We start from the raw sequence: 15,478 nt of genomic DNA on the forward strand, positions 1-15,478 counted from the left end.
GAAAACGTAAGATGAAATCGTAAAAGTAGTGCTAAAATAATTAACTAAAATAATAAATAATTATAATGCAAAGATATTTGTCTGATAACAAATTTTTCTTATACTAACGCTAACTCAAAAAACTACCTCCTGTATTAGCTCGAACGAACGAAACTAATTTCATTGCTTCCGCGGTTGCTTGCGTGTTTATAAAACGCTTTATATCGGACTCTTAAAAATATGTGAGAGCAATTATATTATGCGTAAAATTCTACGAATAATACTGTGCATATTTCTTTTTTTTTTATTTTAGCAAGACTAAGGGAAGATAAAAACGTTCCATAAGTGTTGAAGAAACACTTTGTATATGTTATACTTCCATTTTATCGCATGTTTCTGTGAATTACTTTCGTAAATTATATATGGGATATTCTAGTTTTTAACAAATGGAGTCTTTCGATAATATATGATTTACAGGACACCTTAGCCGAAGTATGAATTTGTACATTGTTTGACATCAGTGTAGAAATCAGAGAATAAATCCAATATGTGTAACGTGTTGAAGCATGTACTTCACTTCTATCTTGTCTTTTCTTCTGTGTCTTCGTCTTCGCTATCAGCAAGAATATTTTCATCAAGTTTCGGCTTCTTCGCTGGCGGTCGCAACAGTTCCTCGTCGTAATGCAACCCCAATTCCTTACACCGTTTCTCAATGTACTTCAGTAACCGCATACCTGCTCTATAGACGGAACTATTTTTAACATAACATAGTCTAACTCTTGACACATGTATTGTTTCAGATGTTCGGAAGCCAAAGATTTTGATGATACTTAAGTGATTACAGTACACAAGATTACAATGATCTCTGGCATCCGAACTTATATGTATATTTAAATATTTATATTAGTTAGGCTTACTTATATACGGAACTGTGCTCTTCGTTATAAGCTTGACAATTATTGAATACTAACTGAGAATCACTAAAGAACTGTTCCAACGTTTCATATTCTCCATTGTCAAGTTTATATTTGATTGTACCAAAATCCATAGGATTGGAAATAATTTCGTGATAATCTGGAACTTCAGCTTTCGTGACGGGTGATAAAAAAGGCCACGAATCCCTGTGATGCCTAATATCCGCGAGTAACTCCTGTAGTCTCGACATGCATCCTTTGATCGATCCTGTATCTTCTTCTTCTATTTTAGCAGCCCTTTTTGCTGCTCTTCTGGTTTGCCTTGGTTCCGCGTCTTCGGAATTGCTACTGTCTATGTATTAAAATTGATGCATGTGATGTAATATTGATTTTTATAATTTTATTTATAGCATATGTAAAGCGTCATCAAAGCGTTTACATAGAACAATAATCTTCCGGTCTTTTCTATGAAGATACGGACATCAACGTCGTTACGCTATGTTAAAACGCACTAAAAAATAAAGCTATTCAGTAAGTACATGCAAAGGAACCTGATCTACCGGAACGATGAACTTGAATCTACGTAATTGTACTTTCATTTGTAATACAATGTATAAATATGTAAGTGCATTAAATAAAATAGAATTGAGTTACAATACAGACCGTCCCAGTCTGTAGATTCTGTAGTGAGGAGGCTCTTGGCAAAGCCATGGATGCGAGAGCGTGCTGCTGCAGCGCACAGTCTCTCCTTGTCTCTTTCCCTTTCACGCCCCCTCACTAACAACACAATCAAAGCTGAGAAACCGCTTTATTATGTTAATATTTAATATAGAAATTGTGTTCATTATAATCTGAATACGTTAGTAAACTACTGCTAAATATTATATATTTATTACTGTTTTTTGCTGCCACTGCACCTGTACTTATGCTTCAGTTTTAATATCTTACCATATTTTGCACCGGATCTCTTATCTTTTTTATCCTTGCAGTCTGTACAAGACCACCTTCCACGAGGTGCTCTCGTTATAGGAGGTTCTATACATTCTATGTGGTACAAGTTTGAACAGGCGTCACAACTAAGCAGTTTTCCACCACTTCTACACACAGTGCACACGTTCATTGGTTCAGTACTCCTGAAAGATAAGAATTGTTAAATATTTTCAGCGAGTGAAAATCTCCCACCGCGATGCTTACATATGCTCATCGCTTTCCTGATCCAGTTCATTATCCTCTCGATCCTCCTCATCTTCGCTTTCAAGAACGCGTCTAGCCCGATTGTGTCGAGTTTCTTTGGTCAATATTACTTCTTCTTCCAGTTCTTCTTCGAACTTCTTTCGCATCTTAATTTTCTCTTTCGACTTCGTTGGTGGCTTACACGTTTTACAATACCAATCTCCTTCCGGCACAGTCTACAAATTAGCAAGTTGTTAATTAGTGGGCTATAAAAGAAACTATGTATTTTAACGGAGAAGCAATTACCGTCAGTTTTGGTTTTAAACAATATATATGGTGACCTTTGTTGCATCCATCGCAAAGTAACATTTTCTCTGCGTCCCGTCGTCGCCTACATACGCGACACTGAGCATTGAGTGCACTTTTACCCCATGCGACACTGTTTTCTAGAGTACTTAAATGCAAAAATAATTGAGACCAACTGTTCGATGCCATAAGCGATTGTTCCCATCTCTCTCGGAACTCTTCACCAGACCATTTTTTATCCTTCTCATCGGCACCTAACGGTCTCTGTAAGTACTTTTGCTCTATAGCATGGGATAACTGTAAAATAGCGCAAGCCATTTGTTTGATGGTTGCTTGCTGCTTACAGTCTATGAGTACTTCATCTTCTTTTGCTGGACCTAAATATTTTCCCGAGTCTTTATAAGTCTTTATATTAATACTTCCAATTTCTGAGTCCGGAGTACTTGGCCTACTATGTTTAGCTTCGTTCTTAACTTTGTCCAATGTTACATTAGAAGCAACGTCTGCTTCAACTTCACTTGTACCGTACACTAACTTATCGCACTGTTTATCGTAGTGACCGCTATTAATCGCATGTCTCCATGCTTCGCGGCTGACAACTTTTAGACTTCCTAAACAACCTATTCTTATTTTATCTTCGAAATCTAGAATGTAATCCCTTAGAGTTAGTTCTAAAACAGTGTCGATAGCCATGTCGGAAGTATAATTCAAGTTAGCATTTTCGTATTTATTTTTCTTTGTGGTTTTACTCGTTTGTAATTTAATTGGCCCTGAAAACTGTATCCAATATTATATAGTATTTATTTAACTAGAATACTTGTTAAACGTTTTAAGTGTAAGGTACTTACAACTTCAGGATTAAGCTTATGCCGAGGACATTCTTCGATCACGGATATTAAACTCGTCTTTTCTTGTATAATATTATTTCTGAGTTCTCCCTCTCTAATTCCTCGTTTACTTAAACCATTTATTAAAGCTTCTATGTCTTCCAGCGTACCGTAGAAACTCCATTTCGGTTCCAATCTTTTGCAGTGAACCGGACATTCTTTATTCCCTGTACAAGCCATTAAATTTTTCTTAATATCGGAGTGATCGTGTTTAAATTCCTTTCGAGGTACGTCTTTTCTCGGCGATTTAAGCCCATTCTTATCAGCGAATGTCACTTTCTTAGGAGACTTTCTTGCCTTCTTGAAACTATTTTCTTTATCGCTGAATTCATCTTCAAATTTATTTCTTAAATATGCATACGTCGATTCCCTATCTTGTAACTCTGGTTGATAAGGTGTACCTTCAGGAAGGCAATTACCTGGCCACCATTCATCGTTTTCAACAAATATTCCCGGTATCGATAAAAATCTCCAATATCTACGATGAGCTCTATCGGAACCTAAATAAAGCATCATTTTATCGTCTCTGGATGCTTGCTGAAGTTCTTTTAATTTATTTTCGTATTCTTCTTTTCGTTTCTCTTCTTCGCAGTTACCACGCGTGACCTTCTTTGGTATTTTGCTATCTTTGTCTTTCTCGCGCTCTCTCATTTTTTCTTTTTCTTCCTTCTCCTTTCTTTGTTCGGCTAGTATACAATATCTCAGTTCCTTTTTAGCTTGATGAATCTTCTCATGCCTTTCCTCGATCACGTCTCGTACCGAAGCAAAAGTGAGCAACTGATTTATCAGACACGTCACAACCTTTAACTTTTCATCTAAATCGAATTCATGAACATTACGATGCCCTAATAATCTCAAAATATATGCCTCGTTTATTCTCATAAGAAGCGCAGGATCATCTTGATTTGTGTATCCACCTCTTTGAGAGTATCTCCATTTAGAAGCGACTTCGCCTATTCGTCCTCCAGAACCCAACAAATGTTGCCTTAAAATCTCGCTTACTGTTAAATGATCCAACGCGAGTTCGGATAGTTGACAGCCTTGATACATTTGACTCCAAGTAGAAGCCAATGTCGCAAGTTTAACAGCTTTTGTCATCGATGATGCTCCTTCGTATATGCCGGTAACGTTTACTATACCAGACGCTTGAATTTCATCTTCTTCGTCTGCTTGATATTTGAAGATATTCGACAGTAACAATTGCAAGAGATCGCTCCAAGGTCCAGATGCTTCTTTTGTTAACAATGCTCTTTCTAAGAAGTCTAAAGTAAAGCCATTTGGAAAATATGTACTGACTTCTAATTCATCGTTAAAAAACTCTAGAAATTCTAAAATCATAACGCTATCACCAAATTTTTCGTTAGGTATGCTACTGTTAAGCACGGTAGCTTGTGGAATAGGTGCAAGATCTTCGCATTCAAGATCCTCCCTTGGTTTATTCCACTGTCTAACATATGCAGCCAAGGCGGCTAATTTCTGTTTTTCTTCCTTTTTACGTTCGCTTTTTAAGACTCTTTCTTCTTTGCGTTTTGCTTTCTGCTCCAGAGCTTTTGCTTTGAGGTCTTCTTTGAACTTTCCGTTCGTTCTTGGCTTTCGAAATTTTTTTATATCCACCCCTGTTTGATTTACCTTTTTGAGAGGATCAGATTTTTCTGGTGCTTTCTGTTTTGATACATTTGATGTAAGAAACTTTTCTATTGATTCCTGTTTATGCTTAACAAATCGTTTAATGCGTGAGGCAAAATCGGGTGGGGGACCAGCAAATATGGTGTCAAAACGAACTTTACTAATTCCATATTTTTGTAAAACACTATCTTTAACAACCCATATACCACTTTCATTTTGTTCGCATAACTGGCGCAGAAATATTCTATTTCTTTCTCTACTATAATGTTGTTTCCTTCTTCTCACTTGTTCTGCTTCCACTATCATAAGTTGACTGACATCAGAATCTCCACAGTCCAACTGTTCCACTTCATAACGAAACAATTTTGCTGGTGGTTGATACTGTTGGTCTTGAGAGTTCCTAAATACAATAAACATATCAGAAAATAACATAAACACAGTGTATGTGTTGTATGCTAAATATATTTATACCTATTGTCCTTAGCATACAATTTTAATTGTTGCTCTGTAGGTGAAATAACCTGAAGAACATGACAATCACACCAAGAGTCTTCTGTAAAACTTGCCTCTACCATTTCTCCCACAAAAAACCTTTCCCTTGCAAATAAGTACACATCCTCTATCATTTCATTGAAGGATGATCTATTTGTTTTACTGGCAAGATACAATATAGGTATGCGTAGCTATAACATAAAATATAGACTATTTAATAGAACAATATATAACAGAAAATGACAATAAATTTGAGATAGTGTACCTCCATAGGAAATTCCTTGAGACTCTTTTTAGCATTTTCCTCATACTGTAGAGCCTCTTCATAGGTCATATTGCTTCTGCCAGTAATACTGCAAGACCATATCAACGAGTTGCATAATATGATTCGTTCGCAAAACTCACTACAATAATAAAACACATAAAAACATTATGATTATAGCGACATCAAAATTAAAAAATCATTGGTAATCATTGGTATGCTTATATATTAAAATGAAATGAAATTTAAAAAAAAAAAAAAATTGAGATTTAAACAAGTATCAAAGTTCATTTAATAAGCTCCAATTATGTTTGGTACTATGACATATGACTATTCAAATAATAGCTGAGCCGAATAACTACAACGTACGTAACTACAACGCCAGTTTCGCGGAACACAATTTACAATTAATCCGTTCATTAGAAATTATGCAAAGTTTAAGGAAACGAAGATTCTGGTCGACAGTCCAACGCGTGTATTTACAAAAAAACGAAAGCGATCGATGAAGACGAAAACGAAGGAAAACGAAGGAAAACGAAAGGTTTACGTCCAACGAATCGTACTGGCGAAATCGTATAACGTGTCTCGACGCGGTCTTGGCTGTCATGGTCTTACTTGTAGTCCTTGAAGATTTCGTTGGTAACCTCACAATGGAAAACTTCATCGTCGTCCCTGAAGTCCGAAGAGACGTGAAGTCGTTGGAAAGGCTGTTTACGAAGTAGCGGCATATCAACGCTTACGTGTCCCTCGATACTTTGACGGAGTTTTCGTTCGTGTATCCAACAACTTCAGAAATCAATTCTGCGTCAAAGACAGTACTACGCTCTTTCCGGAACACCGCGGGCACATGCGATACACGCCAAATCGCAAGCGCGAACTCGTACCTTCAACGAGCACCGTGGAAACCTTTGGTTTACGGTAGTCGTGAAACACCTCTATCGAAATTTTGTTTATTCATCTATCTCATTCACGAAACATCGGTACTATTTGACAAAACATCGCGAGTCTCATGACAATGCACGATTTAACGGTGCTCGTGGAAGCGCGCATTCACATCTGGCACCCTAAACCCGGAAACCAAGGAAAAGGAGAACGCTACCAACTTGTTGGGATCGCGATTTGAAAGGCGGGAAACAGAAAGAATCGTGCGATATTAATTTTACATCCCGTAAGTAGAAATTTTTCCATCCAATAAATGTGTCTTCTATCTGTACTTCGTCATCTTCTTGTATAAGGCGGATTGCTCTAAAAAAATTAATGCTGAAATAAATCCAATGCATTTTTCTGAAGTTGGTAGCCAAGATCCGGTCAAAATATACATCGAATCGCTAAATTTGGCGGGAATGAATATTCACGATTTATCAAACGAATAAGCTTCGTATATGTTCACGTTACGAGTTTTACGAAAACTATATTTTATAAATTTTGTATTTTTAGTTCTAACCACGTATATATGTATGATATAATTATACAATTCAGAATAGTGTGCAAACATACATGTACCAAGTACTCGAATATGAGTGATGAACAATATAAAAAATGGGCGAATGATTATTTCGAATTGATATTCTTTATTGAAGAACATTATTCCAGCCATTCTGTTATATATTGACACTTTGTAGGTGTAACATCACCGACATCGCAACAGTTTTTCCTCACCTGTATTTAAATATTTTTATATCATCATTGAATGGTTAATAATGTAATTAAATTTGCATTTAAATTTATACAAAAATGTATGAAATCTTACAGGACAAACACCACAAACAGATTTAATTAACCCAGGCGAACTTAATAATGGTTCTATTGCTCTGTATAAATTACTTCCATCTCCTGAAAGAGTCCTTTCTACTTTTCCATCATAAACCAAAGTGTTTAATATCATTTCCAAATCTTCAACTGATAATTTTACCTATAAATAATGATGTTCATACATGCTATCCAGAGAAAAATAATTTACTATTCAAACCTTGCTTATTCCTAAATCAGAAATAAATTTCCACACTTCTTTAGAAGAAGCAAATGTAACATTTCTAGCTGCAATTGGTCCACCCTTACAAGCACTCATTTGTTCTCGTTTCTTCTCCAAGAATCTGTAACACTGTTGATTGAGAACATCAACAAATTCTGCTTCAAAATCCTGATCTTGATACCAAGCACCTCCAGTTACAGATGTGTCCGGTTCTAAATTGTATAACATATACACTTTTTTCTTACTAGCTGCCACAGACTTAACAGCTTTAATGAACTTTTTAGTTTCCAAACTTTTCAATATCTTATTCAATTGTGTTGGCATTAGATTAGACTTAAATCTTATATCGCGAATCCATATGCCTTTGTTTCCAGCTTCTTCGATAATTGTATATACAATTTTTTCTTCGTTATCTGCACCTTTAGCTATTTTTGCTTTTGAAGGATCTTTCAAACGATACAATAAGGAGCCACCTTGCTTGAATAAATCAAAATGCCCAAGAGATAAAAGTTTATTTATAATTTGAGCTCTTTGAGCAGGCTGTAAGTCTGGCATTTCGGTTGTTAAGTCTTTGTCGGATATACCCTTTGGCCTAGCTTGTGCTAGTGCAATAATTCTGAAATTTTAATGAAATAAGCATGTTGTATTTTATTTATCGCATTTTCGTAAGTACCGATAAACATAACCTATCGGTTACATGATGTATTACAATATTTTTTCGTAAAAGAAAGAAGAATTTACTTTTGCTCAATCGTATCGAGTAAATTAGAATTTGCAGAATTTCCATCTTGTTCCTTTGAAGTACCAGCCTCTGCTTCCATTGAAATTTTTGAACGTCAAAGTTTATACTATATACAGTGTATAACTCGATATAAACAATCAAAATAAATACAACTCTTCCTTCTTCACTGTTCTTAATAAACTTCTAATTGTTATGTGGCTAAAGTGTTAGATGACGTTATGTAAATTTTATAATTAAAATCTTTAAATATACATTAATATTACGTAGCCAATGATTCTATATATATATACATATATATTTACTATATATTTTATACATAACCTATTTTTATGTTTAGAAAATGCCATCTAATGTTTCAATAACACCTTGAATGGAACGAATTAATTTATCTTTACGCGCAATATATTAATAAATTAATAATATATTAAATGCAAGAAAATTTTCATATAATATGGACAAATTTTCTAATACATCGCAAATTGAAGAATCCTTAGATATTGCTACTAAAGATTGGAATCGAATTACGAGTGCTGCTAAAAAGGTATCGTTTATATACGATTAATGTTATTGTCATTTATTGTTATTTTTGAACATTATAAAATAAATAATTATTATTTTTTTAAGGCTGGATATAGAGAAGGAATAGAAAATGGCGCAGATTCTGTGTTTCAAGAAGGCTTTGATAAAGGATACGAAGAAGCATTTAAAACTGCTTTCATTCTAGGAAAATTTAAAAGTTTATTAAATACGCAGGATACAAAGTATTCTTCGAGTATAAACAAAATTCTTGATAAAACTAGAAGAGGAGCATGTTACATATGTGAGATGGAATCTCAGAATAAAAATGATGATACACAGAAACCATTTCCACAAATTATTAATGAACAAAGAACACATTCCATGAAAGTAATTGAAACATTATGTCAATATTTTCAACCACATATGAAAGAGTTGAATATTACCGAATCAGATATATTAGGAATATTAAATCAGATTTCACAACCATCCAATGATAATTAGTAGGCAATTAAAACATCCTGTTTTGTTTATTTTTATTAGCATGTATAACATTGTATGCTTGAACCAGAAGTAAAGAATACTTAATTATAATTATAGTATTATAAATATAGTCCCTCAGGTGAACCTTCTTTTTTCCGATACAAAACACTTTCTTTAGATTTTTTAAAGTCATCGCTGGTAACTTTCATACGACGTTCGCGCAGGGCCATTAAACCAGCTTCGGTACATATAGCCTATGAATAAAAAAATATTTTTCAGAATGAAGTAAAAATTTCTCTACCTTCATATATTAATTAATTAAAACTTCACCTTTATATCTGCACCTGAAAGATCGTCTTTAGCCATAATCAATTCTGCCAGGTTTACATCAGGCGCTAATGTCATCCTACTAGTATGAATGCTGAAAATTCTTCTCTTTGTTTTCTCATCGGGTAGCGGAAATTCTATCTTTCTATCAATGCGACCTGGTCTGATTAATGCTGGATCTAGAGTTTCAATTCTGTTTGTAGCCATGACTACTTTAACATCTCCTCGGCTATCAAAGCCTGAACAAATAAAGCAATGTTTAATCATTAAATTTATAAGATACTTCGCCGCAAGTTTTCAATTATTATTCATACCATCAAGTTGATTGAGAAGTTCTAACATAGTTCTTTGAATTTCACGTTCTCCTCCGCTATTGCTATCGTATCGTTTCGTACCTACAGCGTCTATTTCATCTATAAACACAATAGAAGGAGCATGTTCTTCTGCAACTCTAAACAACTCTCTCACAAGTTTCGGACCATCACCCAAATATTTTTGTATAAGTTCAGATCCAACAACTCTTAAGAAAGTTGCAGAGGTTTGATTTGCTACAGCTTTAGCTAATAATGTTTTTCCCGTTCCTGGTGGACCATAAAGTATAACTCCTTTAGGTGGTTTAATACCCATTTCTTCGTAATATTCTGGATGAGTCAAAGGTAATTCTACAGACTCTTTAATCTCTTGAATCTGTGTGTCAAGACCTAAATAATGATAAGATGTTTTATATTAATAAATAATGGTGAGAAATTTTATATTAATACAAATGTTAACACATACCACCAATATCGGCGTAAGTTTCTTGTGGAGCTTTTTCTAGCTTCATTACTGTAACCATAGGATCTGTATCATCACCCAAAACTCCAACAACTGCGTGAACCTTATGATTCAATAATACAGAACACCCAGGTTCTAATTGGTCTTTATCCACAAATGATAAAATTGATACATAATGTTCTGAACCAACAGATGTAGAAACTATAGCATGATTATCATCAATGATTTCTTCTAATGTTCCAACAGACATGGGTGTTCCACGCAGATCATCAACCTTAGACCTTTCTTCTTCATTCTTTTCCTCTTGTGGCTTCAGTCGTTCTTGATTTCTAATAAATTCTTCTTCCATTAGCAAATAATCCTTTATACGTTCTAATTTCAATAGCTTCAGTCTGCACCGTGTATGTGGTGTAACTTGAGGTAATTTTAAAGCAGCATCGGGTCCCTTAATACGTCGCTTCTTCTTGCCCACTCTTGTTGGAATAGGAGGTTCATACTTCTTCTTTTTGTCTTTGTCATCTTTCTTGTCGCCTCCTGAGCCTCCAGTACCAGATTGTTCTTGACCCTATTATAAACATTACAATACGCAATTGTAACTTTAATTTCAATTACAAAAAATATAATGCAACAATTTGTTATATAGTTCATAATTCAGCGCGATCAAGTTTGAATTGCAAACAAAGTTAACCTAAAATGTCAAATGGAAAGCAAATATCTATTTTAAAAACAATAATAGACTTAAATTGTAGAAAATTTTGTTGATTGTTTCAGTATGAATTAGTAGAAACTGTTTGATACAATGGAAGTTCATTATTTTACATTTAATTTGAAAGTTATTAAAGATTACCATTTCACATCCAGTGTTTGCTCATTTAGCGAAACGGCACAGTCATCCGGTGGGCGAGCAAGATCGACTGTGATTTCGATACCTTTACGAGATATCGAAGCAATGCGATATACTGTGCAATGAGTATTCGCCCAGTTATTTTATTAAGTTATGAAAACATTCCTAATAGTTAAACATTAAAGTGTAAAATAGAGAGAATTAAATTATTAAAATATGGCGATACTTCCAACAACAATAAATAACTTATTACGCAATAATACAGTATTGATTTTTATTTTAATAAACAATAATTTACATGTGTGCGTTCAACGATAATCATAACTAATTGCAAAGTTATTATCAAATAGGTATGAAAGCCTTCGTTAAGTCTTACGTGCACAGAAAACGTGGGAATAACTTTCTATTTTTATTTTTCCGAAATGTTTCATACAATTCACAATATCCGTGAATGTAGTTCAACAATGTTGACAACACATAGATTTGTGAAATTTTATTTTATTAGTTAGATACATTTATCTTTGAAATAAAGTACCCTCTAGCTGTTTCGCTATCGCTTCTTTATGACGTCTCGCTGATCAAGGCCATCCAAATGAAAATAAATACACTTAAAAACAATAAAATAATTGTTATAAACATTTGCATCTGTTTTACTTAATTCCTGAAATAGTTAAACACGCGTCTCACACAATCTCTACACCACGTACTGTAAAATTTAAATAACAAAATAGTATTGTCCAGCAATATAATAAACATATATAAAAGAAGAACGTTTCAATGTACATGGCTAGAAGGCAATTTACAGTTTCCGACGAAAAATGTCCATTCTTAATTGTGGAAAAGGTATTACGTAACGTTTAATTTCTTCTTTTTCTGTAGATTAATATATAATAGTCTTAAGTTTGAGCCTCGAGAATATTAAAATAAACATTTGGTCTTTCATGCCAATAAAATGTTGTTATATTGCGCTTTGACTCGAGTTTAGAAATGTTACATGAAAGAAAATAGTATTTTAATTAAATTATAACTTATCTTGTAGAAATATTCGTATCTTTAAATACTGTAACATGAATGATTCGAAATACTTCCACGATTAGACAAGAGTTAAGTAGAAGAGACATTTTAAGTTGTCTCCCCAATTTGATATTTTACTTTCGTTTATCACAATGATCGATAAGTATTCAAGAGTATCTTGAGTATTGAATAAAAATCTCAACGAACAGAATATAATACAACGCGTACAAAACGGTTTGGTAGTGATGAGAGGCGTATTCGAAGCGACTGAATGAAAATATTTACGATGTTCAAAGGCCAGCTAAAATAATTCTGGGATCTTCGACTGCTTCCTTGATTTTTCTCAAAAACATCACAGCCTCACGCCCATCGATCAATCGATGATCGTATGTCAAAGCTACATACATCATTGGACGAATTACGACCTACAAAGTAACAATATTATTAACGACGATAATCCTAACAAAATTTAATTTAAATATAATTTATTAATTACCTCGCCCTTAAGTGCAATTGGTCTATCAAATACTCCATGCATTCCAAGTATCGCGCTCTGTGGTGGATTGATAATAGGCATTCCCATAAGAGAACCGAACACACCGCCGTTACTTATTGTGAATGTACCACCATCCATATCTTCTACAGATATCTTGCCTTTTCTTGCTTTATCGCTTATAGCTGCTAGAGCGATTTCAATTTCTGCAAAGTTCTTGTTTTCTACGCTGCGGATCACTGGAACAACGAGACCCTTCGGAGTTGCCACTGCAACGCTAATATCAACATAGTCTCTATAAACTATATCTGTGCCGTCTATTACAGCATTTACGACTGGCTGATCTTTCAATGCATAGGCACTTGCTGCAATAAATGGACTCATGAATCCAAGCTTTAAACCGTACTTTTTCGTAAAGCTTTCTTGATGCGCTTTACGGAATTCCATGATGCGACTGTAACAAAGTAAAACAATTTATTAGAAACAATAAAAAGAAATTTATATTAAAAATCGATGTTATAGTCAATATATAATAACCTCATGTCAATTTCGTTGAACGTTGTCAACATAGCGTTAGTATTTTGAGCATCTTTTAGTCGTTCCGCGATACGCAATCGCATTCTATTCATCTTTACTCGTTGCTCTGTCCTTGTACCGATTATTTCGCGTGTGTAATCAGCAGGTGGCAGTTGAACTTTTGCACCTTCTAAGGACTAAAAATTTCCAAATTTCTCATAAATAATAGAATATAATAAAAAACAGGGAAAATTTATTATTAATTCCGAATTATGTGTACGACAGTTCTTACCTGAGCGTGTTTAATGGCAGCTACTGGCATAGAGGCTTTAGGTGCTTGTGGAGGCGGAGGACGAGCTGCTGGAGGCGGTGGTGCGGCTGCTGGAGGCGGTGGTGCGGCTGCCTGTGATGGTGTTGGTGGTGGTGGCGGAGGAGGAGGAGGTGCCGCCGCAGGAGTGGGTGGAGGAGCTGGTGCTTCTGGCTTTGGAGCCTCTGCTGCTGGTGCAGCTCCTCCAGTTGCACCAATATCGATGGTACATAATTTTTGGCCTGGCTTTACGGTATCACCATCTTTTGCAAAGATCTCTTTCAGAACACCAGAACCTGGTGCTGGCACAGGAACTGAAGTCTACAAAAGTATTATTGTAAGTTTACTAACTACACGACGTGAACGTTATTCATCAGATTAATTTACCTTATCTGTTTCAATTTCACACAAGACATCATCTTCCTTGACTTGATCGCCGATTTTCTTTTCCCATCTGACGTCTCCCTCGCTTACGCTTTCCGCGAAAGCGGGTACCATAACTTCCCTTATTTCCCCTATCATATACATACAATGATAATATCAGAATTTAAGGTACTATTTTTTGTATTGAATGTTCAAAGATGACTTACATAACGTAGATGTTGAATGTATATGTTTTGGCTGGTCTATCCGATAGTGAAATTTCTTATATTTTGTACACCTGAATGTTTTTTAAAAATTTACATTAAATAATCTTAGGATAGTTCAATACTTTTTATGTACTTATCAACTTACAATTGAGAGTTCTTGTTGACCACATGTTCGGTGTGGATAAATAGTATGCGCCCTACAAAAATGATTTGATACAATTAGTAGTTTACGTTCATGGTTATCCCCAACGTTGATATGCCTCTCTATAAAGATAATTTTTAGATTTTCAACATATCTCACCACTTTCTTAATGCGTTATCTTCAATACCAATTAGTCTTACCTTGGCTACATAAAGACCTCACAACCTGAAAAAATATCAACACATATAATTGTATATTGTGCAACTTATTCAAATGTGATATACATTTTTATTATGAACCTTGACACAATGAATTTGTACTATCTTTCATACATGATACATGCCAACATGCACTTTGAGAAGCAAGATAAAAATAGGTATTGTTTCTATCAGAGAAAAGAAATGTTATTGTCAACTATAAATGGCTCAAAGTTGACCAGGATCTAATTGGTTATTTAAAGAGACATTCGCGTTCGACGACCGAGAGAAATTAATAATTTTTCATTGACAGATTACGCAGACAATGGATCGAATCATTCGTACATTCAGAGTTAAGGAGATATTATATAATCGATCCGAAAGGTAAGGGTAGTATTGCAACAACCTTGGTGGCAGGTTCTACTTGAAAAGGGCGTTAGGTTCTTCTTACCTAATGCATGTGTCACAGATGTTTCATGTTAACGTACAAAGGGAAATTGTAATTACGCTAAAGAACTCACCTTCGTTCGTGATATACTAATTCGTGTTATCGTACGAGGCACGAACCGCGAACAGTTGGACAGCATCGCGGCCATCCTCAAGCGGAAAATTATGCTCAGGTGTTCGTTCACGAGACTTGTGACGGTGAGGAAGCAGTGCAGGGCCGTACACTCAGTAGTGGGGCTGATTCGCAGCGACGTGTTCAAAAATTTGCCATTCAGCGGGTTCCGAAATCAGTAAAAATTCGTCGCTGCGCACTTGATCAAGACAGGAAGCAAAATAATAATTGTCACTATTAAACGTTACGATCATTTTGAAATTCGAACGCGATCTGCATCCAGAAAGTCATCGTTTCCTAAGCCGCTTTGTGACCATTCACAAACATGGTAACACCCCTCTGGTAATAGTCAATCACAGAACT

General features: G+C 35.0%; 5 protein-coding genes across 11 annotated transcripts; 1 reads left to right on the top strand and 4 right to left on the bottom strand.

The window, feature by feature from the left end:
* Window positions 1-182: 182 nt before the first annotated feature.
* Window positions 183-6,679, bottom strand: LOC128894332 (bromodomain adjacent to zinc finger domain protein 1A). 4 transcript variants are annotated; one of them, XM_054155983.1, is made up of 10 exons: window positions 6,255-6,679; window positions 5,643-5,730; window positions 5,357-5,568; window positions 3,221-5,285; window positions 2,373-3,149; window positions 2,088-2,302; window positions 1,842-2,026; window positions 1,557-1,670; window positions 897-1,245; window positions 183-730 (listed from the first exon to the last, which is right to left on the bottom strand). In XM_054155983.1, the coding sequence occupies exons 1-10, from the start codon at window positions 6,365-6,367 to the stop codon at window positions 559-561; spliced, it is 4,290 nt and encodes a 1,429-aa protein (XP_054011958.1). In that variant the 5' UTR covers window positions 6,368-6,679; the 3' UTR covers window positions 183-558. The 4 variants fall into 4 exon arrangements, with proteins under 4 accessions (XP_054011958.1, XP_054011957.1, XP_054011956.1 ...); XM_054155982.1 differs by having other exon boundaries at window positions 183-718; window positions 5,643-5,781; window positions 6,255-6,677; XM_054155981.1 differs by having other exon boundaries at window positions 5,643-5,781; window positions 6,255-6,677.
* A 406-nt stretch (window positions 6,680-7,085) lies between these two features.
* Window positions 7,086-8,494, bottom strand: LOC128894336 (probable DNA-directed RNA polymerase III subunit RPC6). The gene is made up of 4 exons (XM_054155990.1): window positions 8,353-8,494; window positions 7,609-8,227; window positions 7,390-7,551; window positions 7,086-7,298 (listed from the first exon to the last, which is right to left on the bottom strand). Exons 1-4 carry the CDS (start codon window positions 8,430-8,432, stop codon window positions 7,224-7,226), a joined length of 936 nt encoding a protein of 311 aa, XP_054011965.1. The 5' UTR covers window positions 8,433-8,494; the 3' UTR covers window positions 7,086-7,223.
* Window positions 8,140-9,463, top strand: LOC128894337 (uncharacterized). Of its 2 annotated transcripts, none has more exons than XM_054155992.1 (3): window positions 8,140-8,276; window positions 8,691-8,894; window positions 8,978-9,463. In XM_054155992.1, exons 2-3 carry the CDS (start codon window positions 8,805-8,807, stop codon window positions 9,371-9,373), a joined length of 486 nt encoding a protein of 161 aa, XP_054011967.1. In that variant the 5' UTR covers window positions 8,140-8,276; window positions 8,691-8,804; the 3' UTR covers window positions 9,374-9,463. The 2 variants fall into 2 exon arrangements, with proteins under 2 accessions (XP_054011967.1, XP_054011966.1); XM_054155991.1 differs by lacking the exon at window positions 8,140-8,276 and adding an exon at window positions 8,434-8,573.
* LOC128894335 (26S proteasome regulatory subunit 4) lies at window positions 9,391-11,449 on the bottom strand. The gene is made up of 5 exons (XM_054155988.1): window positions 11,301-11,449; window positions 10,457-11,018; window positions 9,994-10,380; window positions 9,683-9,918; window positions 9,391-9,606 (listed from the first exon to the last, which is right to left on the bottom strand). The coding sequence occupies exons 1-5, from the start codon at window positions 11,301-11,303 to the stop codon at window positions 9,472-9,474; spliced, it is 1,323 nt and encodes a 440-aa protein (XP_054011963.1). The 5' UTR covers window positions 11,304-11,449; the 3' UTR covers window positions 9,391-9,471.
* A 326-nt stretch (window positions 11,450-11,775) lies between these two features.
* LOC128894334 (dihydrolipoyllysine-residue succinyltransferase component of 2-oxoglutarate dehydrogenase complex, mitochondrial) lies at window positions 11,776-15,217 on the bottom strand. 3 transcript variants are annotated; one of them, XM_054155986.1, is made up of 10 exons: window positions 15,078-15,217; window positions 14,560-14,584; window positions 14,363-14,414; window positions 14,218-14,288; window positions 14,015-14,142; window positions 13,613-13,948; window positions 13,342-13,517; window positions 12,808-13,258; window positions 12,597-12,736; window positions 11,776-11,904 (listed from the first exon to the last, which is right to left on the bottom strand). In XM_054155986.1, the coding sequence occupies exons 1-9, from the start codon at window positions 15,150-15,152 to the stop codon at window positions 12,602-12,604; spliced, it is 1,449 nt and encodes a 482-aa protein (XP_054011961.1). In that variant the 5' UTR covers window positions 15,153-15,217; the 3' UTR covers window positions 11,776-11,904; window positions 12,597-12,601. The 3 variants fall into 3 exon arrangements, with proteins under 3 accessions (XP_054011961.1, XP_054011960.1, XP_054011962.1); XM_054155985.1 differs by having other exon boundaries at window positions 11,776-12,736; XM_054155987.1 differs by having other exon boundaries at window positions 11,776-12,736; window positions 14,363-14,481; window positions 15,078-15,194.
* Window positions 15,218-15,478: the final 261 nt, after the last annotated feature.

This window comes from Hylaeus anthracinus, unplaced genomic scaffold, assembly GCF_026225885.1.
Source record: "Hylaeus anthracinus isolate JK02 unplaced genomic scaffold, UHH_iyHylAnth1.0_haploid 3, whole genome shotgun sequence".
Classification (NCBI taxonomy): Eukaryota; Metazoa; Arthropoda; class Insecta; order Hymenoptera; family Colletidae; genus Hylaeus; species Hylaeus anthracinus.